The 26,750-nt window shown below is 40.3% G+C and overlaps 2 protein-coding genes across 7 annotated transcripts in view; one reads left to right on the forward strand and one right to left on the reverse strand.

Annotated features, from left to right (window-relative positions):
- Positions 1-1,076: 1,076 nt before the first annotated feature.
- Positions 1,077-19,145, reverse strand: LOC123983030 (WD repeat-containing protein on Y chromosome). 6 transcript variants are annotated; one of them, XM_046069115.1, is made up of 20 exons: positions 18,300-19,145; positions 17,010-17,239; positions 15,942-16,129; positions 14,632-14,878; positions 14,316-14,462; positions 13,669-13,791; positions 13,412-13,583; positions 13,248-13,294; positions 13,008-13,145; positions 12,673-12,861; positions 11,689-11,880; positions 11,081-11,554; positions 10,803-10,952; positions 7,937-8,121; positions 7,685-7,824; positions 6,816-6,964; positions 6,523-6,734; positions 3,812-3,945; positions 3,138-3,190; positions 2,789-2,989 (listed from the first exon to the last, which is right to left on the reverse strand). In XM_046069115.1, exons 3-20 carry the CDS (start codon positions 16,010-16,012, stop codon positions 2,900-2,902), a joined length of 2,913 nt encoding a protein of 970 aa, XP_045925071.1. In that variant the 5' UTR covers positions 16,013-16,129; positions 17,010-17,239; positions 18,300-19,145; the 3' UTR covers positions 2,789-2,899. The 6 variants fall into 6 exon arrangements, with proteins under 6 accessions (XP_045925072.1, XP_045925073.1, XP_045925071.1 ...); XM_046069116.1 differs by lacking the exons at positions 2,789-2,989; positions 17,010-17,239 and adding an exon at positions 1,077-1,405 and having other exon boundaries at positions 15,942-16,354; positions 18,300-19,144; XM_046069114.1 differs by lacking the exon at positions 17,010-17,239.
- LOC123983033 (myoferlin-like) overlaps positions 18,431-26,750 on the forward strand; it is a 30,389-nt gene continuing 22,069 nt past the window's right edge. Inside the window, exons 1-6 of the mRNA XM_046069121.1 lie at positions 18,431-18,639; positions 19,539-19,594; positions 19,972-20,063; positions 25,911-26,019; positions 26,127-26,220; positions 26,311-26,465. Of these exons, the coding sequence (XP_045925077.1) occupies positions 18,552-18,639; positions 19,539-19,594; positions 19,972-20,063; positions 25,911-26,019; positions 26,127-26,220; positions 26,311-26,465 (594 nt within the window). The 5' untranslated portion in view covers positions 18,431-18,551. The remainder of the gene's footprint in view (positions 18,640-19,538; positions 19,595-19,971; positions 20,064-25,910; positions 26,020-26,126; positions 26,221-26,310; positions 26,466-26,750) is intronic.

Raw genomic sequence — 26,750 nt, forward strand, 5'->3', positions numbered from 1 at the left:
CATCAGGACATTTCACACTGCTGATAAAAGAACTACAACAATAATGTGACGCTAGTGTTTCACAAACACAAGGGGAACATGCATAGCTGTAAATATTCCCATAAGATGATTTTTTTTTTATCCTGTGCGCACAAGATAAAAAATATAATCTTATGGGACTTCAATGGCTCCATAAAATACCCATAGCATGTCATTTTTATACCACTGTTTTTGGAAGGATTAAACATATAGATATAACCTTTCTTGAACCTTTGGACAGAGTCAGGCTAGCCATTTCCCACATTTCCAGTCTTTACGCTAAGCTAAGCTAAGATAAGATAAGCTAAACGACTGCTTGATGTATCTCATACTTTGCATACTGGTATCAATCTTCTCGTCTATCTCTAAGCATATTGTGACAGCCCCTGTGTGGTTTGGGCCGCTCTGTGGGAGTGATATCTCACTGGTCTTAACCATCTTTGTTTTGTTGAGGTGATCTGGTGCACCTGAGACCTGTGAGCCAGTGCCGTTAAAGCTCCACCTGGTCAATCTACATTCTCTTCTCTGCAATCCAGACGTCAACCATGGCCTGATCAAATCGACTGCCACATCTTGCTTTGGGTTTATTTACTTTACAGACACATTTACATTTATTCATTAAGCTGATGCCTTTATCCAAAGCGACTTACAATTGCTATACATGTCAGAGGTCACACGGCTCTGGAGCACCTAGGGGTTAAGTGTCTTGCTCAGGGACACAATGGTAGATGGGTCACAGTGGGGAATTGAACCCGGGTCTCTCACACCAAAGGCATGTGTCTTATCCATTGCGCAATCACCACACCAAATTTTGCACATTGAAATAGTTATGTTTAGTTCACTATTTTCTTAAATAAATCACTTTTTGATCATTTATGCTGCCTCATTCCCTCTTTTGTCATGACCCTTGAGCCAGGTTGTGACAATATTACCCAAAATATCACAACTATTGATTTAAAGAAGAGATGAATATGAGAGGGAGCGAACATCAGGAAATGTGGGCAGAGTTTGGAATGAATGAAAAAGAATAAGAAAAAATGCTAAATGTAAGACAGACAGAAGGTGGGGAAAACAATTCCTACAGTTTTCAGTATCTTTATCGTGCTGCATAAGTCCGGTGCAGTGTATATGATAGACTGTTTTAAAGTAGAAATATTGCCAATACAGTATGGCATATTTAAACACATATTCATGTTTACAGTTTCAAGACAACTTCATAAAATAAGGGGAAAACAGAAAACAGCATTCATGTCTGCATCTTTGTTTATATCTGACTGGACCGGTAGGAAGCTTCACTTTTCCTTCTAGATGCTGTGAGCTGAGCCTTTTGCTGTCAGTCAACACCGGACCCAGGGGATTGTGGGTAAATCCTCAGTGGAGCCTTCTCCTGGAAAAGGAATATGAATAAAAAAGAGGAAAATGAAGACCAGACTTTTCAGCCTCAGGTTCAGAAAACTATTTTCATAAATATAGAGCAGAGTTTATGGGGCAGCATCATCAAGGCATTTCTGACATTCTTCCCTCAACAAACTTCTAAAGCAGTCTGATGAATCGATGGATGTCTTTTTAACTTCCTTTCTGACCTCTCAGCGGTCAGTCCACAAGGACTGGAAGCTACAGGGAAAGTTTCTTCCATATCTAGGCCACAAATGCAGTGTGGCAGCACAACCCACAATATGGAGGGATGAGGTCACAGTTAGACAGAGACAGAGAGAGGATAGAGAAGCTCAATGGAAGGAGAGACCAAGAGAAAGATTTGGAGCTGTTAACACAAAATGAGAAAAGGAGGAAGTGGGAAAGACATGCATGCAAACACTCAAATGAAAGAAATCAGGTTTTTCCCATCAGATGTATCTAAAATAGAGTGGCAGAATTCCTCTGGTCCTTCTTTTATCCCTCTTTCATTATCCCTCAATCACTTCAGGCTGACGTGGAGCGCTATAGCCACAGTGCTGGGACCAAAGGATGTGGAACTACACCCTCACATTCCTCCAGAATTGATCGAACCTTTTATAGCCGTGTGTGCTGACTAGTACTCCACTACTGGATGTCAACAAAGCTAGACTACCGCCGACAACAACAAACACTCCTGCTATAGAGTATTTGCATTATAGCCTATACTGAAAATGCAATTACACTTTCCAGAACTGTAGAGCACACCGGCAAGGCAAAATGACTGTTGTAGATGGAAAGCTGATCAAATAAAGTTTATTGATTGTTCATGGGGAAATCAGCCACTGCAGCAGCAAAGAGCTGACCATTTTTATGCTAACATGCCAAATTAGCTTTATAGTAGCGCAGGTGTCGAAAAGTCATAAATGCTAATGTCAGTGTCACAGCAATATCTGTCTAATGTTTGCTAACATTAGCCTCCACAAACTAATTTAACTTACCATTTAAATGGAGAAGTGTGTCTTTTCCTTTTTCAAAAGTCACATGCTGTTGCTTTGCGTTGAGACATCCATCATGCTGATTGAAAATGTTAGTTTAAAGGAACAGTACAACTTGTGACAGGTTCAGTTTTAAATTTGATAGTTAATTTCCACAATGTTTGCATTTAGCTGTTTCCCCGTTTCCAGTCTTTGTGCTAAGCTAAGCTAATTGGCTGCTGGCTGTAGCTTCATTTTTACCGTAGCCTACAGACACTGGAAAGTGGTATCTATTCTGACTGTTGGCAGTAAAGCAAATAAGCACATTTCCCGAAATAATTTTTAGATTAATTTGCATATTTTTGGTAGTCTTTTTAAACAAAATGCAATGAAAAAGGATGAAAAAGTTAATTGAATTTTTATTATTGCAGTCACTGGGCATCAACAGAATATCAGGATCGGATATTCATGAGATATTCAGGACCGAAGTCTGATGGGGCGAACACAGCCAATCAGCAGTGATTGCTGGTGCGGATGCCATTGAACAGATGTCTCCTTTCATGACATGAAACTACCGTCTGGCAAAGGTCCTCACACAGACACTGACACAAAACAGATGCACAGATGATGGTTGGATGGATAGGTGTGCACAGAGGGAAGAGAAGAAGATAATTGATGAGATAGAGTGTGTGTGTGAGCGGTTTAAGTGTCCACACTCATCAGCAGCTGATTGTATGTTTTCAAGGTTACCATGAGCTGCTGTGGTCGCTCGTGGTCATTCTCTGATGGGCTGGTAGATGAAGCTGAAGAGGGTGACAGGAGACAACGTTAGCTAGTTTGTGTGTGTGTACATAACTGTGTCTGCCTGGGTGTGGTTGCTGAGAAAGCACAGCTAATCGCTTATTTTGGCAAGTCCTGAGTAACGGGCAGAAAGTGAAAGGAAAGTGTACAAAATTTCCTGCAGATACACACACACACACACACACTCACACACAAACCATGAGCATTTGTGCACGTTACATTTTTTTTTTTATCTGGCTTGCGTCTCTGGAGCAGAACATTGCCCAAATGTTCCTGAGCCGAGATCCAGACTTCAGAGGAAGAGAATGTGAAGAATGCTCTGACTCTTCTCTTCATAACGTGGTGAAATTGGACATGATTTAATCAGAGTATCAGGTTTAATTAGCTTGGAAGGCTAACCTGAACTGGACGTCTAGTCTCCTTCCAGTATCTGCAGCAGCAGCTACACACACATCCACACACATGTGTAGGATTCTGATGAAAGTGGTAATTACTGGAATGGACATTCCCAGAGCACAGCCAAATGTGACTGGAGACTGGAGATGGCCTGGGTCAGTGAGAGGCCATGTGTGTGTGTCTGTGTGTGGAGCACCTCAAAACACCTGTTTGCACTAAATGTTTACCTTCAAAACATTCTTCCTGTGAAGTTTGACCCCTGTTGATGGGGTCAGGTGCATGACTTTTGACCTTGCTGAGCCCCATTTCGTCACTTTCAGTCCTCTCATCTGCGTCTTCTGTCAGTTTCATTTTTTTCTCCCTACGGATGTCAGAAGCAAAAGATATCACTTTTGCTGAAGGGAATCCACTTGTGCAAACACAATGCTGTTTACTTTAGATGAGACAGGTTTCACAATTTTGGTTCATGTCACTGAACTAGTCAGGACTTAGATTAATGATCTCTGTTGGATGGTATTTTGTCCCAGAGTCTGATATCTGTGTGAGCATTTGTTGTTAGATCTGATTTAAACCAGAGCTGTTGCTGTTCTCCATTTCTGTGGTGTAGCTGGCCTGCACTTGAGTACTGTGTGTGTGTGTGTGTGTGTGTGTGTGTGTGTGTGTGTGTGAGTGAGAGAGAGAGAGAGTGTGTGTGTGTGTGTGTGTGTGTGTGTGTGTGTGTGTTAGTGCATTTTAGGACTGCTCTATAGGTTAAATTTGGTTAAAAGTAACTTATTATGATTTCAATATGCAAGAGCTCAACTTCATGAATGTGCAAGCTAAGAGCCCACAGACTGATTAGTTATGTAAAAGAGACTACAAAGAGTGAATGTGTGTTGAAGACAACTTATTTGGGATCTTTACACTTGTTTAAGGATTATTAAAACCTGTATAGTGTTTTAGTAACAGTATTTACCACATGGTTATAAATTGGGCAATGTATGGCCAAAACAAGTCTACAGCCATGCTAACATGCTTACAATGACAATGCCAATATAGTGGTGTAAGTAAGTGGTAAGTATAATGTTTAGCATTCTCAACGCCTTATTTTAGCTTGGTAGCATGTAACATTTGCTAATTAACACTAAGCACAAAGTACAGTGGAGGCTAATGGGAATGTCATTAGTTTTGCACCAAGATAAGACAAAAAACTGAAATATTTGTACAGAAAGAGAACAAATTTTTCTATGCTCATCTTCTTTCCTGTCCTGGATTACAGTGACATTATCTATAGACACACATTTGCCTTTGTCACTCCACCCCAAGATTTATTACGGTGACAGTTATTCTACTCATCACTGAGTGGGCATCTCTAATAGTGACACGAGACAGGCATTGGTTTTTATTTATTTTTAAAGCCCTAAATGACAACTTGCCATCTTTTATCACTTCCTCATTATACTGGTCCGATAGTCTTGTCCAAGTGATTGGCTAATAAACCCACATGCAAACAATAAAAATGGGAAAAGTGTTGTTAATTTTTGTGCTGCACACACTTGGAAAAGTTTACACACATTAAGACACAATTGTACCCATAGGTCAATTTAAAAAACACAAAAACTCTTGAAGTAACTGTTTTTAATTGTGTTCTGTTGTTGTCTGTTTGTTTTGTCATTAATTATATTTTGTGTGTATTTAATCGGTTTTACAGAGGTGGTATTATGCTCATTTTCAGATTCAAAATCTTATTTAGGGGTTGCACCAGAACAGGTTTACATGGTTTAATTTTCAAAAATATTTTTTGTCATACTGCACATTGCTGCAGCTCCTCTTTTCATCCTGTGTGTGAAGGCTTCTTTTTAGCTATGGAGTGAATCATCTTGTCTCTAAATGACCTTTGTTGGGAGTTGCACATGCGCAGTTCCTAGTTAAGGACTACTAGCCAATCAGAAGCAGAGAAGGGCGGGCCAATGAGAAGAGAAGAGGGCCAATAAGTGTTTTTGAGGGCATGTCCGACTAGCTGCTTGGCGAGTGTTATGAGGCGCATTTAGTTTTCATCCCTGTGACGTCACAGGAATGAAAGAGAAACTCCTGGACTACAAACGAGGAGAGATGAGCTGACCATCTGACATTGCCATCCCTAAAAAATCTGAATTATACAACACTTATGGGAGCACTGCAACAAAGACGTTGAAACATTCTGTAGGTGGTTGACTAATCAGAAACCACAGATGCAGTGACAGAGTGAGAAATTGATGCAAATAATATAAATTACTGAACTTTTCCTTAACCATTAAGTTAAACTATGTAATGGTTTGGTTCCTCAGTGAGCTTCATATTTATGTGTCTCTGGATATGCTGACTCTGTGTTTCACTTCACTGCCGTTTTTCACCCTCTTAAATTAGGAGTGTTCGCTCATTTATGGTCCATGTTACCCAACATGTGACCAAAATACAGTCAAGCACACAGCAAAGGCCTGGGCCAAGCCAGAGTTTATGACCTTTAACCAAACTGAAGTTTCTATTAAAGACTCTAACTTCTGTGGAAACATGGAGGGAAGTTTCTTTTGGAGAAAGCACTCACCCATGACGTATTCCTCTGCACATTGTCTATATTAGATTTGGCACAAACTATCCAGGCTTCATATATAATCCCAAAAAGGCTGCCATGTTTACACACATCATCCTCAAAATTTGGACTGTATAATCCAATATGCGTCAGGGGCAGCTTGTGTGCAGTCATTTTTAGTATTTGTGGCCTCCAATGCAATAAGAAAATATGTCTTTGTTCAGATTTTGGCATTTTTTTGTTTCCCTACAAATGAAATTTAGTTTTATGTGTTTAAATATAATTTTGTCATGGAGGCGCTGCCATTTCTAAGCGGCCTCTGTGACTGTTTTTCATTTTTCCTATTATTTTACATTTGAAATGTGCAACAGACAAGCTCATGAACCTCACCACTGGTAAGTAGCTGGGTCAGTATTATTCCACAATACTTCCTGCCCGAAAGAACCCACGAGATCTCCGTCTACAGTCCACAGACCAGCAGAGCCGTCAGCTGAGGCTGTGAGGATGAACAATCTGTCAACCACCTCGAGGACTTCCACACTCACTAACGCTCCCTTATGAGCCTTCCAACACTGCAGCAGAGGAGGCCGCTCACAAACTGGCTGTGTAGATGGAGAACACATCAGGTATATGTGGATATACATTCACACCAGCTCACACACACGAAGACATACCCTTCATACCTCGTGTTGGATGTCCAGTGCAAAGTGACAGATGTCCCAGATCTGAAGCCAGCCCATTGTGTCTCCAGACACGAGGATGGTGTTTTTAAGCTGATCTGAGCTCAGGCTGATCACACGCTCACCTGGCTGCTCTGGAGCATAGAACTGTCCTGGAATGAATAGGAAAAAAGGAACTATTCTTATGCAAAAAAAATCTAAAAAAATCTAGATAGATCATGATTTTAACAATAGTCTCCTGCAGGTTTGGGTTCCTGAAGGTCTGCAGGGAGAATGACTGTTTCAGTGAAAATTGTGTGCGAGGAAATCTATTTACAGTCACATTTAGTGCCATTTTTAAGAATACTGTCTTGACTTAAATGACAAATGTATTTCCGAGACAAATTGCATCATTCATTTAATCATTTAATGCTTTATGTCACACTCTCAAATTCCTTTATGCTAGAAAAATGCATGGACACATAGACTTATACACACACACACACACACACACACACACACACACACAAATGTACACTGTCATACACCCATGCATGCTTGCACACATATGCAGCGGTCACAGTGATTGAATCCCACACCACTAAACACAGATGGGATCTGGAAAGAGACATAGCTGTGGGCTGCCAGGAATGGTACAGGCTAGAGGCCAAGTCGACAGTTCAGCCGAACTGTCACTGCTTTGCCTGCTTGTAAATCCATCTTAAGGGAGAATCATTAAATCTGACAGCTGCTTGTCAACTGCTTGCACAGTTTGGTGCTTCTGCCACCCTCATAGTGTGAAAGTTCTATGTTAAATTCCTGTCTTTTTATTTTTGATCCAGTTATTGAATGATACTCCCTGCATCCATCCGACCTCTCCCTCTCCCACTCACCGTAAGTTTGTGTCTGTCCAGTGATGCTCCAAAAGCAGAGACAGCCAGCCTGCGATGAGACCAGGACGCCTCTGTTTTTCAACTTTCTGTCACCTGCCCGATGCTGCAGGAACAAGAGGCTGTCCACAGGGGGCACCACTCTAGATGCACACAAGCAGAAGAAAACAAACAAATAACAGTGAATACACCCACTAAGGATGCAGTACTCTGGACAGGAACAGGTCGGCTTTGCACATGGCTGCGTTTTCTCACCCTCTCCGTGTCAGTCTCTGTAGGTGGAGCACGGCTCCTTTCGTCTCCAGCCTCCAGATAATGACCTCTCCATCATGGCTCCCCGTGGCAATGACCCCCAGAGCGGAGCACTGACACACAGCCAGGATGTCTGACTTGTGAACACCGCTGGACTTCCACGACATGTCTGCTCTTACATACAAATCCTATGTGTATAGTATTTAAATATAAATTACATCAAAGCTTTTTTTTGTGGTATTTATTATAAAAATGCAGTGCACTTGGTATGCAGTTTCAAATTTAAAATCACCAGTTTTAGTGGTTTTGTGCTAAAATAGCAAAGATTTTCCAGAAAACACAAAGTACCATGTTGTCTTCAGGCTCCACTGTGTGCATGAGTTTGTTGGCTGAAGTTGTGAAACTATTTTCACATCACTGTGTCTGAAGATCACATGTAATTGTTTGTGTTGCCTTGTGGAAAGCAGCTCTATTTACTTCTCAGGTTTACTGATTTTGTTTACACCTCTGGGCTACGATGTTTTGGTCAGCCTTTTAAAACTGGATTACCTGGAAGCTCAGCATGGTGGACGTTAGGGAAAAACTGCAGCAGATGTCTTGCGTGGCACAGATGCCTTAGATCTCATTAGGTGCATGTCTAAATGTAGTTTACATCATTTGCTGATATTATTTACTCCTACACAACAGTCCTCGGATATTTTTTTCCTCAGCCTTAAGGCAATGGCAAAGCCTACTGTGTTAGCAGGGGGCTTTACAATGAGAAACATATGGTCAGAAAAATAGGATTGAGAATTTGCTGGGTAGGCGTGAATACTGAATGTTACTACTGTAGTCTTGAAGAGATGAATCCGACCGCAGAGCAGCTGGTAGTTAAAGGCAGAGAGGTCAAATGTAACACAAAAATTTGAGGTGTGAAAATATGCACACCCAGACCTTTGCCTCACATCGCACTTCATACTGGTGTTTATACTGGCACTGGTAATAGTAATTTCTTGAGACCTGAGTGTCAGCATGTATAAATGTGTAGGTGGATGTGGTGAAGTTTTTTATGCTTTGAGAAGCTGTAGACATTATATTTTGCTTGCAATTAATGGACATAAGAGTCTCATTTAAAGATATCACAGATTTAACCATGTATTTTTTGGATATGTTTTGTGCTAGTATTGAAGGCTAAACGTCTTCTTAAGCTCAAACTGTTGTCAGCATTCCTAAGAAAAACACAGCGTTTTAAGTCTGTATCAGATTAGTCACTATGGTGACAAATGTTTGTGTGGGACTCATCATTCAGCATTCAACATCTGGGGAAGAACTTGTGGACGAGCAAAGTGCGAAGGCTAAAACCGCTTGGCTTTTGGTCATTAATAAATATGTGTGCTGCACATTTACTGGCAATCAAATGCTTTTGTAATTTATTTAATTCTGTGATTTTCTGTTTCAATAGGTAATGCTTTATTGTTGTCCATCAAGTAATGATCGCTGTCGATGCTCAAACTAACTACACTGCTTTTCCTTCTATTTTTCCAAACAAATGGCTATTACTGATAGAAACATGACAAATTACTTCCTGCCCTGAAGAGCATTTTCTTCCAAAATACCGACCAGACCTGCACAAAAAAAGGCAAGAACATCCTACATTTATATTTTTATTTCATCTGTGTTGTTTTCCATGTCCAGATCCCACTGGATGTTCCCCACACTACATTGAAGGTTTGAAGGTGCCATGTGGAGGTTTTGACCACTAGTAGCTCTATGGAGCAATGTCTTTATAAGTGAGTCCCCATGACGCACAGTGCTGCTGATGGTTTCATGTTATTCCACAGAGTGGATTCTGGTCATCTGCCAAAAAGTGCAGCAACACGCCAAAAAAAGCAAGGTAGAAAAAGACTGCTAGCAACCAATATACATAGACAATGCAAGATTCAAATTCAATCTAAAATTTGGCTTTACTTTTTTGTATTATGTTTTAAGGATGGCATTTTATTGTGAAACGGTGAAAGTAAACATACTTTTGTTTACAAAATGAACTTCACATGGTACCTTTAATGTTCTATCTCTTGTATTTAAAATAATGAACTGAATTCCAGGTTTAATTATAATTTTGTTGTATCAGTTGTAACCAAAATGTTAAAGGTAAGGAGTAACTTCATACCTTTTTGCTGCACTCTAGCGGTTTAATTTTTCACTTTTTTGCAGTGATTTACAGGTGTACTCCAGGACCCTGTAACATCACTGTTAAAGGGGCCATATGTTGTTTTTTCAATGAAACAAATCACTTTTTATTGTCTGTGAGTAAAGGGGTTGTAAGCTCACATAAAAAAGATCCACTTGCCAGTTTTTTTCTGTTACCTCTAAAGGCCGGTAGTCTATCCATGTTCCTATGTGAAGACTCCGGGTCGGATTTTCTCGCAAAATCCCGTGGCTGTGAAGTGCATGCGCAATCCAAGCCTCTTGCCTTGTCTACTGACTCTGCACTAAACAGAGACGACATTGTAGCAAATGTCGTGGTAGTAGTGACGCATGCGTAGTAGAAGTACAACCGGTTGGGAAAAACGCTTTTTAAACCTTATTTTGGGGCAAAGTCATCAAACTTTTTCAGAGATTTTTATCAGATTTTACTGCTGATTCTATTCATGTAGTTTTTATGTCCCGGTGACCAGTGAAACTGCAGTTCTGGCTCTCTCCTCATTCATTCAGATAGGAGCCTGCTCTTGTTAGTCCGAAATAGGTGTCCAGAGACGTTGCCAACATGGCAGCCGAGTGGCATGACTTGCCTATAAGGACTTTGACTATACTGATGCAAGACAGAGGCAGCCAGCCACTGTATGCAAAACAACTGTTGATTATACATTTCAAGCACCTTTAATTTTACCTTAGCAGCCGCAATGTCATACTGAGCTATCCGCTGGCTCCACCCTACAGCCATCAGCTGGTTGTCAGGGAGACAGGTCAACCCTGTGACGTCAGAGTTGGTCACAGGCTCGAGTTTGTGCAGGTTAAGGCCGTTTAGTAAGTTCCACACCTGCTTGGGCGACAAACTTCTCATGAATAAACTCTTTAAGTAACCCATACATGTGAAATAAACATGTACATCAAATCAAAGTATATTCACAGTATTTTTGTACAAACTGAGAAGATGTGTTATTAAACCTTAATAGTGCCATTGCGAGCCCCAGTGATTAGTCTTCTGTGGGAGGAGTCTAGCGCCATGCAGGTGAGTTCATCTTCTCCATGAGCATTTAAGATCTGAAGCCGCCTTCTCCCGGTCTCTACGTCCCACAGAGACACAGACGAGTCGGTATGTCCAGTCACCACCTGTCTCAAAGTGGAGTTATACAGAGCGCAGGAGAGAGCAGGACCACTTTGAATTTCTGGTCCAGTTTCCCTTCCTTCATCGGTCAACCAACCGCCCCCTCCTCTTTTCCCTTCAGCCAGATTGAGCAGTGCCAGGTAATCTTTGCATCCCACTACTAAATGAGACTGTGTCTGCTCAGGAAGAGGAGGGCTCAGCAACAGGAAGGGGAAGTTGCCGTGTTCTGGGATTCGACCTGGCTGCTGGCAGGGGAAGTGCAGGCCGAAGGTTTTCAGACAGTGATGGCTGGAAATGTCCCAAACCCTCAGCTCCTGACAAAGGACAGACATCAATTAATTAACCAGAAAATGAACAAGCAGTATATATTTAATATATATATTTAGCTCTATTCAGACCCATTGTCAGGCCAGTTCTCTGTTTCATTACTTCATCTTTAATGACTCACAGCATCTCTGGAGTAGCTGAATATCTGCCCAGCAGGTTGGTAGATTGCAACATCCAATACAGTGGTACGGTGACCCAGCAGTGTAGTTACAGGACGTGTGGTCACAAATCGAGTCCACAGTCTGACGGCTCGGTCACAACCTCCTGTGACCATCAACTGCAGAGATGCGTTGTAGTCAAAACATTTAGCTCCCTGAAATGAGACAAAAAGACCCAGATGGTATACAGAATAAGCTGCTCTGTGTGGTCGAGAATGCACATGAACTGGTGTTTTTTTTTTTTTTAAATAAAGCATGCCTACTTCTGTTAACACAGATACACTTAGCTGGTTCCATTTGTTTGGACTGAGGAGTTTATGGCTTCATTGTTAAAACTGTCCAGACAGTTGATTGCAGTATAAAATTAGTGTGCCCGTTGTGAATAACAGGAAGCATCCCCACCCAGTTTAATACTGTTTTGTGCATCAGCATTACTTCTTTTTCCCGCAGTCAGTGGCACTGTCTGCCTCTGCATGCTGGGCAGGAGTCCACTTTAGAAATAGTAACTCGACTCACAACTCATATTAGTTTTTCTAGATAAAGCTGGGTTGGGATAATTCACTGAATGCGTTATGCAATATAGCATTTGCCACGTAGGGACATTTTCCTACAACTACAGTTGAATTTTGAACTTTGATCCACCTAGTTAGGTCAGTGTCACCCAGACCAGAGTACTGTGACTGACACGTGTCTGATCTGACCTCGCCAAAAATCATTATCTTGCTGTTTTCTGTTTTATTTTCTTATACTACTGTTTAAAGAGGAATAAATGTCTAGAAATATAATTCTGATGCATAAAACAAACTATATAATAATGACTAAATGACTACACTGACTACAATAATGTGCAGAGGTGTGAGGCCACAGTTATGTTCACAAATGAGAATACATACATAACCTTCTATTCAACATCAGATCAGGCAAAACCACACTGTGCAGTCGGTTACCTGCTTAAATTTCCAAATATAAGGCTCCTGCTTCAGTGTTACATTCATGAAGACCACAGAGGTGGTATCACTTTCTGATGATGTCATGATGATGTTGGTGCTGGGCTCAAACATCACTCTGTTGATTGGTTGCTGGTGGATGTTGGGGACGTGATGGTAGGAGACCATGTTGCTGTGTTCACCGAGGTCCTGTTGGGTCATGATGGATAACAATGAGTGGTTAAGTATTGTTTATAAAACTGGAGTGTTATCAGCAAGTGCTTGGAATTGCTGCATGACACAGTTCTCTGCAAAAACCAGAGATTGAGCTCAGTAATTTAATAGACCAAGCTTACTGGGAAAAAGATCCTCTGTGGGCCGTTCTCTTTCTTAGGTGGATTCTTGAAAAGACCTTTAGATGGGTTCAGGAACCACATGAGGTGGACTCCTCCTTTCTCATCCCCCAGCAGCAGCAGGGAGGGTCGCTCTGGACACTTGGAGCGAAAAAAACATGTGACTAAAGTGATGAATTTATTGTTTTCAATTTATTGTTTTCTATTTATTGTCCTGCTGAAAAGAACATCTCAAAGTCCTACCTGAACATCATGCCAATAACAAAGAGCAGTTGGAACACTACGAAACCCTTGGAGCAAAGATGAAAGAAATAGTTTTAAAAGTTAGATCTTTGAACAGTAAATGCTTTTTTTAGTGACCAGCTCAGTTTAGTACAACGTAGTAACACGTTAGCAATCAAGTATACCAAAAACATGTACGTCCTCAAATACACTGGCTGTGGAGACATTGACAAAATGCAAGTCCCTGCAGTCCGTTGCTATGGCAACCTTGTGGACGTTGCCCATATAGACGGCGTCAGTGGTCCAACCTCTGAATCTCCTCGTGTTGGCCACTTCCTCTGTTGGGTCTCCAGTCAGCTGGATCAAAAAGGATTAAATATAAAAAAAGTGTGAGTGTTGTACTTCCAGGTGGATGTAAAAGTAGTACAGTGATGTGACTCACCTCTAGACCTTTGAGGATGTGTAGGCTGCTGTTCCAGACAGAGATCTGACCCCCTTTACTGACACTAATATAGCGGAGTGGAGGAGGATGGGAAACAGCAACCAGGCGCACTGTTGGCCCCCGCTGCAGAGGAATGTACAATTAATAAAAAAGTTTACCAGAGGACTGAAATAGTTACTTTTAGAAAGAAATATACAAGAGAGTAACCTTTGTCTAGGACACTGCAGTAAATTTGTGGGCCATTAAAATGAGCGCTCTGTAGAGCTGCAGTGATAATACTCTACAGACTACTCGCTATGGTTTGTCATTATGAGTGACCCAAACATTAAAGGTTTGGTGCGGTTATGCTTAGTGTAAGAATTAGGTCTTATTATTTGTGAGGTTCCCAGCACAATAAAACATTAGCTAATTTCATTCAAATAGAAAAGACAATGGGATTTAGTTACTATCTATTAGCTACTTTCTATCTGCAGTTAGACACAAAGTGTACATCTGTCTCTCCTCAAAACTTAAGTGAGGTCTATACTTGTCTCTACACGAATTTTAATCATTTTGGCACCCCCATTAGGCCTTTGGGTGTAATTGAAGGATCCTACAAAGATTCAATTCCTTATTAAGTGACCATATTTAGACCGGGGGATTTCTACCTTATTGTGAGAGCAGTGTCTGATCTGTGGCTGCGAGTCCAGGAGGGCTGCTCTGGGGATGGAGGCACGCTCTCTCTCAGTGTACTCCAAAAGCAGGAAGGAACAAAGCTGCTGCCATTTCACCTGCCCGGTACAAGTGATATCTACCTGGACATGGAACGTTAAGACTTTCAGTGGCCCTACATCATCATCCATCAACACATTTTTGATGGCACAGTGAGTTTATGTGCTGTATTGTACTGTATAATGGCAGTACAATACAGCTTTTCTTTTTTTGTTAGTACTACCACAAAGCCACCTCTTTATTTCTCCTTACCTCACTGAAGAATCTCTCAACCCATGTGTCCTCAATATCTGGACCAATCACAGACCTCAGAACCTCCTGAAACTCTTCAAAAATCATTCCACGCTCTTTGTTTCCTCCTCTGTTCCTTCCACTCCTTCTGTTTGGCCGGTCTTCACATATTTGTGCTCCAGCTTTAGGACAGGTGAATGCATTTCTCAGGAGCTGCAGGTGCTCGGGGCTCAGTTTTTCAGCAGGACTGACTCCCCAGGCTGGATCACTGCAGAGGGGACCACACAGCAGTGGTCATAGGTAGGACTGAAGGTAACTGAAGCCCTTGATCAATCAGGGTCAATTTGGTGTCTTAGCATCATGTTAGTGAGTTTTGACACTTTATTAATTCCACCCAGTCACAGACATCTGGCTTGCAGCAGAATGAACGCAGTGCTCCCATGTGGCAGCCCTGGGACAACACACTGCAGAGCCCAAAAACAGTTTAGCCTTAGCCTTATATGATCCATCTATGACACTCACTGAGCAATGTAAATATATACATTGAACGATGGGTCTTAATGTGTGCACTCGGTAAACGCTGCAAACGGGGATGGGGGAATAACTTAGGTTTGGGGGATGTGTTTGAAAGTGTTCCTCACCACCAGCGGCTGTGGCCCGGTTGCTCAGGGAGACCACAAGCTGGAACAATAAGTCACATGTCTCAGCATTGTGAGCTCTTTTCTCCTTTTCCATCGGGACATGCTTGAGTGGTCCTTTACATCATATACATTTCTCACAATCAACCAGCGTTAATGGAAGCGTAAAATAATTAAGTAATAAAAGTGCATTGAAAAAGAGAGTGTAAAAGGCTGTTGTATGTGAAGGAGTTGGTGAAGCTGCGTAGGAGGGACGGAGGAAATCCTTGTCAGTGTCTGAGTGGAGACAATATGTGAATCTGAACCAGAGAGATGCAAACGGACAGATAAAGGACAGAAGGATGAAGATTGAAATCATCATCTTTTTTAACTCAGAGGGAAATGTTTTATTTGACAGGAGGGGATTTGAAGCCATAAAATGTAAGAAGCCATGGCCTGGCATCTAGTGGTATTGGTGAACTTCATGCTTTGTGCATGTGTTTATGAATTATTATGTATTACTAGTATCACATACAGCAATTGTATGATGAATATTATAGAGGAGTATTATGAGGTAGCCTACAAATGCACATGCAAAATCTACAAAGCTTATAAATTCAGTAACATGTCATACACACTTAACACACACAATTAACAATGATCCATCATATTTATCAAGATCAAATAAATAAGATAAGCTAAATAAAAACTTACCAAAACCTGCTGTGTGGCACTTCTTTCTCATATTGCACCCATGGATTTTTGTTGTTTCTTAAGTTATCCATATTGGTAACCTGAGCCTCACAGTTTAAAATAATCCACACACGAGATACTGCTCCATCTTTTTCTCTTGAATTTGTGATCCAGGTTGGTCAGTGTTTCAAGTTCTTAAGTTCCAGATCCTGGTGACAAACAAAGACACAGCAACCACAAGTTTCCATCCCTTCCTCTGTCTTTTCAGGCAGTCCTGATTTGGTCAAACAAAGTATTTTATCTCCAGCCAGGGAAGGAATGTCCAGGACCACGGATCAATAAGCCATCCGTCATGAGCGTTTGACTGCTCCCAGAGGTGGAGAGTCAGCACATCACTGATGAGAAGACCGTGTTACAAAATAACTGTAACTCCGCTGTGGGTAACAGAGCCACAAACCCCACAGACAAGCCCACAGTGGATTAATCATTTACAGAGGACCTCAGGACCCAGGAGAGTTCAGATAGGCAACTTTTGCACAAGGTCAGTTCAGCTGTTCTAACATCATCATGACTATGTAGAAATCCTTGATATTTCATTTCAAATGAGCCTATGTCCAGTACACATATATTCTAATGTGAAAAAGAGTTAAAGCAATGACACTTTATATTGTTACGGCCTCACAGACTTCTACAACTAATGCAGTTTAATTATTGCTAGGCAACCACAGCAGTTTTGCTTACCACTTCAACGAGCATGAGCTATCCAGAGAGGCCTCCCACTATGTTTAATGAAGGTACCCAAAAGGTCCCAGTGGAGTGTGGTCCCTTGCACCTGGTCTAATCTTAGACCTATACACACCTACACACCAGTGGTTTATAATATAACTGGCTCAATAACTACATAATTCATCTGATATACATTATGATGCAATGGCCAGTAATGGATGACAGAAACTAAATCACAGCGCATTAACAGCGGCTCTGTTCTATTCCTGCAATAATAATCAATATGTTTAAAGACTCCTTGCCCAATTCAATACATTGATTAGTTCTCTGATGTTATTATGGTGTTTCAGTCAAAAAGGCTACCTGCTGTGCCATGTAGCCGTTTTAGAGCAGTGTCTGTCATCAGTGGGCCTCTTAAGGTGACATTTAACATCTCAGACAAAGACATTGCTACTGAGCAGATAAACAAAAGTGGATATGAAATGTATTATACAGGAGAAATCACATATCCCTGATTCCAAAATACTGCAACATTTCTGTTCTACCACATTTCAGTCACCTGGACATCCAGGTGTAAACAGAATATTCATTACCTGCGTATAAAAAAATACAGCAGGTTTGAGAAGCACTAACAGTGATGGAGTACTCAGATCTTTACTTAAGTAAAAGTAGCAATATACAATGTAGAAATACTCTGTTTCAAGTTACAAGTAAAAGTCCAGCAGTCTTAATTTTACTAGTAAGAGTACAAAAATATTAGCATTAACATATATGAGTAAAATATAATAGTACTAGTAAGTTATTATATTATTAGATAGATAGATAATTATTGATGTATTAATGTGTTAATCACTTAAATGTTACTTAAATATAACACCCCACCCACACACACTCCAGCTAAAGTGGATTTCATTTTTATCAATCATTAACAACACAGACAGTTGAAATAAAACAAATGATTGAGGTAAGCAAAAGAGACCTTTTTTAGTTTATGCCACCACATGTATAACATTCATGAAACTTCAGGTCGGCTCAACTTCCATGCCTAAAAGGCATATAAGCTCATATTCCAGCACACACTACATGTATATTGTGTGGGCAGGCCTATCTTTACTACAGGTTTAAATGTGTCTATGCTATGCAGAAATGTTTTACATAGAGCCTAGGAACAGTGATAAGGTTAGTTAGTCTGGGATGGCCCCTTGACTGGCCTCAGCGTTGATTGTTCATGTTATTACCCGTAACGGCCGCTAAGTAGCGCCACAGAAATATATTTGATTAGGTCTCAAACATGAAGAGGCACGTCTCAATTGGTAGATTTGCAGGTAATATATAGCAAATATCTGACGACATTTACACACACTAAACACAATAACAATCGCTTATTGTTACAATATTTATATTAATAAATACATAACTATATACACTAATTATACATAGCCTATAATTATACCACATAAATAAAAAAATGTATTATTCTGGATTTAGTCAATTGAGAATCGCGGTTATTATTATTAGGCCTACTCGTCAGTCGTCACTTGTATTTAGGTAATAGCCTAATTAATAAAATCTGTTCACTTGCAAAACATGCATTTATCCAGTGAGCTCTTCTCCTGTCAGCACTGTAGTGTGTGTAGAGCCATGGTCACTTACCGAGCTACTCACACGATGGCAGCAGCAGCAGCTCACAAGCCTCCACTCAGAGTAGTAATTACACTCCCGTGACCCGCCCTCATTCTCCCCGACGGGACCGAGAAATAGTTTATACTTCCTCGGCCCTGCCCTGCGCGCTTCAGTGATGGGGCAGTGAGGATGCCAAGACACGAGAGTCCTGTGAAGACTGTTTTTCATTTGATTCCTCAGCTTTACTGATTCAGCCTTGTTGATTTTAACCTGTTTGTTGCCATGTTGCGGGTTGTAGTAGAGTCGGCTAAAGGTCTGCCTAAAAAGAAACTTGGAAATCCTGATCCATTCACCGCTGTGGTCTATAAAGGTAAGTCTTATTTTAAAAGTTTTATAATGTATTGTATCATAGTTTGCGGGCAGAAAAAACTTGCAGCCTAAAATTTGGTGTTAAAGAAATAAAGTGTCTTGGAACTAAATTGTAACTCTTGATTATACTTTTTTCTAGTATGACGTCACTCTTTGGACTTAATAGTAGTTTTTTTATGTTAGCCCATAAAATAGATCAACTAACATACACTAGTGCTACTCTTGTACTTGTGCATTAACTGGAAGCACAATGCACCATTTAGAATTAAGAAAGTTTAGGCTTAAGTATGAGTGTAGCTCCTAACTGCAGTATATTTAAAAACCTCATCAGCTTAAATTGCATTGCACCTTTGAAGACTGTCCCAACATGTCAGAGCATTTCCTGATGCTAAGCTGGGTGGGGACTGTGTTAGGACCTGTAGAATATAGTATGTACATGAGCTCAGAAGACCATGGAGAAGGCAAATGAGCCTCCAGTCACTGAATTGAAATTAAATCAGACACAGTTCTGTATCAGACACAGAATGGCATTTCCCCCTGAAGAGGAAATGATCCTGGCAATCAGCCCTAGTTGTTCCCAGCTGTTTTCCTTTTACACATGTCGTCGTCATCATCATCACCTGCAGGTGTGACAGATCCCCCCCCCCCCTTACTAGTGAAGGCAGAAATTTTAGCCCACTGACACCAACATCACGATGCCTGTTTAGATAGAAATTCAGATCCAGCAATCACTTTGACAGAAAAACAAATGGGTAAAATATTTTAGGTGTATTCTTAGGTCGGTTAACCTATGTGTGTTATCTTGTGAAATCATGTGTCACAATATTACCACAGGAAGTGGCAAAAAGAAACTGCAAACATTTTTCTATTAATATTCACAAAAAATCATTTCCCTTTCAGATGAGAAGAAGAAAACAAAAACGATTGGCAATGAGTTGAATCCTGTTTGGAATGAGGTAAATCCCTTACACACACAAACCCACACATACGGTCAAACATGCAGATATCGCTGGTTCACTCATTTACTTTGATGTTATTTACAAGATGTCCTCACTTTAAATACATGATATCACATTGTAAATATACTGTGGCAATCATCATGTGACTGTCACAGTAGGGATTGACCATGCTAATAGATTATATGATGTAGATAAATCCAGGAGTTGGATGTGAATGTTTTGGATTGTTCTTGCTGAGTTGCTAAATCATTATTTGCTCAGGCTATATTCAGTTAAAGTCTCTGCTCTCAGATAAGATGTTGCTTCTTCAGGACATAACAGTAGCTGAAGGTACCATATCTGATGGACTGTGTGTCCCTCATCCTGTCTTGCAGGTGCTTGAGTTTGATCTGAAGGGCACTGGGCTGGACTCTGGCTCCTACATAGACGTGATTGTGAAAGACTATGAAACCATTGGGAAAGATAAGTAAGTGCAACACAGCGCCTGAGCTCCCTGTTAGCTTTGGCTTTATAATTTGTGCAACAGACGTTGGTGAAAGAGAAGCTGTGTGCCTCACCTTACGGAATCACAGCTTAAACTTGTCTGAACCAAGAGTCTGAGAAATAATTCTGTTTATTCAAACAGCAGGTTAGCCAACAGTAACTGAGGTGTGTGCGCATCTTTGTCATTTTCAGTTGCTTGGATGTCAGTTTCTTAAAGTTACAATCCAGGTAGCATGAGCTGTTAGTAAGCCAGTCTCAATCTGAAGAGCTTCTAAAGTACCATGACTGCAAAATAGTTGCATAGTTTGCACATGCCAAAGGCTACCACCACTCACTAGTTAGGACGTTTTATTATTAACACTTAACACAGTATATAAATTTTCATAATACTCCAGTGCTGGCTGTGTCTACCCCCTCACACCCTGCTTGCCATGCTGAGACTTGCTGTGTGGGATGACTGGTTCTGATTGGGCAACAATGGACAGATGAATTGCTGTTTGTCTTCTCTCTCTCGCTCTCTCTCTCTGGGATTTGTGTGTCTTATAGGAGAATACTTTGTGGCCGTTAGTTGCCAAACTACATTGTAGCAGTATAATTGCAGGACATACTGCATGTATGAACTGCTTGAATACTATGTGAGGAAGAGGCGCTGTCATGCTAAATGTTTCTAAGTTGCTCCAGAACAGCTCAAGGCTGCTACTTCCAAAAAAGAATCACACATGGGACCAATTTAGGCCAACCACAGAGAATGTTGCCTCTACATCACTAATTACTGCGATCAAAGTCTTTTACATATGGTAAATACAATAAAGCACATGAAAGTGTATTTGTCTTTTTATAATTTATATATCATATGATATATTTTCCTTCACCTAGTAAAAGTTTCCGTAGTGCACAGGACAATTGTAACTGAGGGAGGAGCTTTTCGTGTGTGTGTGTGTGTGTGCTTGTTAAATTGAGCAAAGTTTTCCACTGGTCTGGCCCTCTGACACACTCCCTAAAGATCTACACAGTGGGAGCAGAAAAGGGCTTCTCTCTTTCTCTCAAATAGTTTTCCCAGCTGCTATTATGGGTAATCCCTGTCGTCGTGGCAACAAAAGAGGGAACCACAAAACAAAGTTGCGTCTTCTTAACTAATTAGATTTTAGAAAGGATTCAGAAGATAAGACAAAGTTTCCTTGTGTAAATGTCAACGCTGTTGATCATAACATTTAAACTCTGCCTATAGTGCCTAGCTCTGCCTAAGTCTACAGCCATGCTAGCAGCTCTGAGGATGTACTTAAGCGCAGCTGTACTTTGAGCTAAATGATAACATCAGCATACTAACATGCTAACAATAATGTCACTGTTATGCTAAAATTAGCTGGTAATGTTAATGTGCTAGCATGCTAACATTTGTTAATTAGCACTGAACACCAAGTATAGCTGAAGTTGATGGGAATGTTATTAGTTGAACTGGAATTTAGTCACAATGCACACTTTTTGACGTTTTGACCTGATGATGGCGCTCGATGAAAAGTCAGGGGATCACCTAAGTGACTATTACAGTTCATTCTCTGGGGTGAAAATGTGGGCCAAATTTCACAGCAATCCATCCAATACTTTAAGATAGGCTATTTCAATAAAAACAAAAATATCAACCTCATGGTGGAGCCAGATGAAAGATCATGGGTCTTTAGGATTCATCCTCTGGGGGGCATGGATGTCTGTACAAGGTTTCCAGAAATATAGCAAATATTCGATCTATGTTAACTTTTAAGGACAACGAGATCATTTTACACGCCTTCATCTCATCACGCCTGGATTATTGCAACAGCCTTTTCACTTGTTTAACCCAAAAATCTACTGATTGACTACAGACTGTCCAGAACTCAGCTGCCAGGCTTTTAACCAGAACAAAGAAATATGACCACATTGCTCCTATTTTAGCTTCACTACACTGGCTCCCAGTATGTTTTAGAATTGACTTTAAAATTCTATTGATTACTTTTAAAGCTCTTCATGGCCTCTCGCCTTGTTATATTTCTGAACTTTTAGTCCCAAACGCACCAGCACGTACCTTGAGATCCTCGGGCAGAGGTCTTTTGTCTGTTCCAGATTCTCGACTGAAAACTAAAGGGGACAGAGCGTTTGCTGTCAGGGCCCCGAGGCTCTGGAACAGCCTGCCCGAGGAAATCAGGTCGGCTGAGTCAGTGAACTCTTTTAAGTCCCTTCTTAAAATATACATTTATAGGAGAGTCTTTCCTGATCTTATTTGACTTCATTTTATCCCTTTATTTTATTCTATTTTACTTATTTTATATTTATCTTAAACATGTATTTTAGTCTTTTCAATGTTTTCTTGCTTTTATCTTGTATTGTTTTTGTATTATTGTCTCTTGGGTATTATTGTCTTTACACTTGTTAAAGCACTTTGTAACTTGTTTTTGAAAAGTGCTCTACAAATAAAGATTATTATTTATTGGTTGGTAATTGTTGAGAGAATTCAATCTAGATCAAAGTGGTGGACTGACTGGCAGGCTGACATTGCTGTCCATAGAGCAAAAGGTATCCTGCTTTGCCCAGTATTTGCTTGCTTTTTTAACTGTAGCAAGTGTTGCAGAGTTTATTTATTTATTTTTTTAACTAAATACAGGGCTGGAGACTTCTAGAAGTCATTGCATGGTTAGTCTTTTGATAACACTATAATAACAATGAAATGACTACTTAAGTGTTATCATTACCATTAAATGTTTTGCATGAATACATTTGGAATGGTATGGTGAAAACCAGGGTCACATTCTTCACAGGAGAAGGCTGGAAAAAATTCCTCCAGTATTGTTTAATTTCCTGTCTCATGAAACGTAGAGCCAGACATGTGATTGGTCTGTCCAAAAAACTCACCTATTTTTGACTACCTTGTGTATGAAAATATTTCAGCCTTTCAGTGCAGACAACTCTGTTGATCAATATGAAGCAACAGAAATCAGAGAATCAGGGAACTGTGAAGGCGGATATTCACACCCTAGTCACAGATCTAAGATGAGCTGTATTCTCTCACACATCCATCAAACAAATCTGTGAAATCAAATTAATTATGACAGGGAGAAGGTGAGAAGCCCAGGCAACGACGCTCAGGTCTGCTTGTCAGTCCTTCCTCTTCATAGACACAGTAAGCGATCATAGTTTATTTGGCGCACAAATGTGAGAAATTCATCATACCAGGTCATGTGGAAAGTCTGTATCTATATCCAGTAATAACTCCATGCACATAATGTCACCCTATCTGATTGTGATTGTTTGGATGTGGGGACTTAATCAGCTGAGGTGGGATGTGACTCACCAGGGCTTGACAATGGTCAGAGTCTGTTTTGGTCATTCTGTCATTCTTTGGTCAAACTGTGTGTTTAAATGGAAAACAATGAGAGTCAAGCATCCATATTCTGTTCACAAAATGTGCAGTACTGGACTGTAATATGTAATTTGTTCTAATGCCTTACAATCATACTGTGTGACTTAATCTCTTTCATATTTGAATGCTGGTATCAGAATGTCGAGTTAAACACAGGAGTAGCAAAGAGTTTGATACCTTACAATAATTTCGTTTGACTTAATCTCTTTTGTATTTAAATTCTGTTATCAGAATACAGTCAGGCTGCCCACAGAGTAGCAAAATGAAAACTGACTGCCTTCATGAATGGTTTGGAGCCGAATAATGCAACTCCTATGTCATAGGAGAGAGGATGAGGATGTCACATCCCACCTGAATCCACTCTTTGATTAAGTCCAATGAAACATTAAATGTTTGCGGAGAAGCCATCGGAAAACTACACACAAGTTACTCAGTCAGAGTTGAGGCTACATACCAGGTTTATATAGTCACTGACTCCCTGGGGAGATGCCAAAACAATTACACTCCATCCTTTCTCCTCCCAACAAAACTCTGCCCAACTATTTGTAGAGTCGCCTAAAGTACTGGTAAGCTGATATCCAGCTGTTAATAAAGAAATCCTGTCTGAGTAACATTGGATTATGTATTTGTCTTAGTTTGCTGTACTTCAATGGTCTGCAGTATGACTGTATAGTATTAGTATATTTATAGTTTACTTTTTAAATGATATTCATACTTAAATCATGAATGTCAGATGCTTTGTTACAGAGTATAAACACAATCTTATGATCTAATGTTTGTTTAAAGAAATGCTTTCCTGATAGAAGTAAGGTTTGTACTTGGTGTAAATTCAGTCAGCTTCTCATAGCACGGTGGTTGTTTTGTTCCCTGCAGTTTTCTTTTTGACATTTCTGTCCAGGTCAAGTCAATGTTGTTAGCAAAAGGTAAACAAAATACATAATTCTGAATATTTGGGCCCAGTTCGAAAGCTTTAATCTCTCGCCAGTCTTGGATGTATCGGATTCGGATGGCTTCAGTGGTGTAGTTGGATCTAGTGTCTGTAGTGAGTTTCTGTCTAGGGGAAAATGCCTCCAGGAACGCTGCCAAAATAATATTACTCAGTCCTCCCAAAGACAGTATACATGATGTACTGCATTCCATTAGCTACATGATGTTACTTTGGACACAATACAGTGAACAATATTTTTTCCATCCAAACTGCGTGCCCGTTCATTAAGTACACCTAGCTAAAACTGATTCAGTCTACTACAATAATCCTGCAATAAATCCAACCTTGATGGAGGCTACAAAGTTTGTGTTGAAACTGTTGAAAGGCCACTTCTCTAAAACAGTATGAACAGAAACTGAACATTATAGGTTATTATTGCAAAGCTGTTATATTAGACATCTTTAGTTTTAGCTAGGTGTACCTAATAAACTGGACATAAGTGTGTTTGATCGTATTTGTAATGGTTCAGTGGCAACATTTGAGATCTGTAACACAAATCTTTTTCTTCTCAGAGCCAATATGTTGTTTTCATGTTCACTCATAATTGCCTGAGCATAAACAAGCTGCACATTAAGCTGTGTAGTTTTGGCTGCAATACGATAACACCTATAAGCAATAACAAACTGCTTTGGAGCAGGCACGGAGAGACTGCTGAAGATGGTTTACTTGTATAACAAAGGCCAGTATTAATGAGTCCGCTCTCACATGGATAATTTTAGTTTCATTGAATTTTTACCCTTGAAATATCTAAGAAGGTGTAAACAGAGGAATGCGATTTATGCATTTCAAGCCTAAAGCCGCACAGCTTAGTCATTAAAATGTCAATGGTTACTTCATTTCTCAGGAAATGTTATTAACATTCCATAAGGAAAATGTTTGACTCATTCGCAGAGGCAAATGACTGGAAAAACTGCTATAATTTACTCAGCGTATGATACAGGTGGTCGAGATAATGTTTTTGTTATCAGGAAGTGACATTTGTTTTCAATACTGTCGATTTTACCAGGTAACTGTGTCTCATGAACCTTTTTAGGTTTACCGCACTGGAAATAATAGTTTGATGTCTAGTTTGAATGCTTCCAAATTCCTCCTGGTTCTGTTGTTCATATCTGGCATTAAAATAACCTTTTTAATGGAAAGAATTGGACAAATTAGTTAATTTCAGTTGTCAGATGTTCATTTACAGAAAGTCACAGATGATCTGAACACCATGAATCACTGGCTGGTAGCTTCTGAGCGGCGTTGACTGTATGGCTCATAGGGTGCGTCTGTTTGTCTGAGCAGGCTGGGTTTGTTAGCTCTGGGTGGTGACCTTCTATATTGCCCTTTTGTAAATGTGACTTCACTGAGCACACAGAGTATTGTATTCCAATGTGGTGTGTATTTTGATTACTGACATGTTGGCACAAATACAAATCTATTTCTGTTTCCTGTTTCTTTTCCCCCATCAGATTGATTGGGTCAACCAAAATCTCTTTGAGAGACCTTTCCTCTGGGCAAGTGAGATCACTCCCATCCAGAAATCTTCCTTTGGCCAATGAAAGTGGGCAGAATACTGGAGTAAGTGTCTGTCTGTCTTTGTGAACTTAAAAATATAAACAGGAAGGCTATCTTACTTTTTCAAATAAATAAATGAAGTAATAGAACAGGCAATTATTTCCTTCTAGGCTACAATCAACCTTGTGATTGGCTACGATCCTCCAGCCAGTGCTGTACCAAACCCCAATGACCCTCAAGCAGGAGATGCTACAGTGGATGCTGGTATGTTTATGGAGTTCTTCATGATGCAGTAAAATGCAGATGGTTGATTAGAGGCATGCCAGGAGTTCATCTTGTTGTTCTGTTGATTAGGTGGTGGTGAGCAGGGGAATGAGACGCTACCAGATGGAGGCCAAAGTAGCTCTGCAGGCATCCCCTCGCCTCCTGGTCAGCCTGGTAAACTCCACCTGCAGATGGCAAGGGGACAGAATCGCTCCCGACTAGCCGATAAACCCCAGGACTTCCAGGTCAGTTTGATGTTGATTGATGATTATCAGTAAAGACCATCAGCACCATAAGGAGGACTGAACCTGTTCTTGTTCAGCTGCAAATCAAAAACTTAAAGCCAGTAAAAGTACGTAATAGGATTTGTTATGCTATGGTTGGTAGAAAAATTTGGCAATCCTGTGAGGGATTATCATTGCTGTCTGCACAGTGATAGAATAACGCTACAATGAATGCTTATGGTTGAGGATAAGAAGATCATAAAAAAACATGATCTCTATTCCTTTTATTACAAAAATGTACTTTTA

This window comes from Micropterus dolomieu, linkage group LG14 (assembly GCF_021292245.1).
Source record: "Micropterus dolomieu isolate WLL.071019.BEF.003 ecotype Adirondacks linkage group LG14, ASM2129224v1, whole genome shotgun sequence".
NCBI classification, from domain to species: domain Eukaryota; kingdom Metazoa; phylum Chordata; class Actinopteri; order Centrarchiformes; family Centrarchidae; genus Micropterus; species Micropterus dolomieu.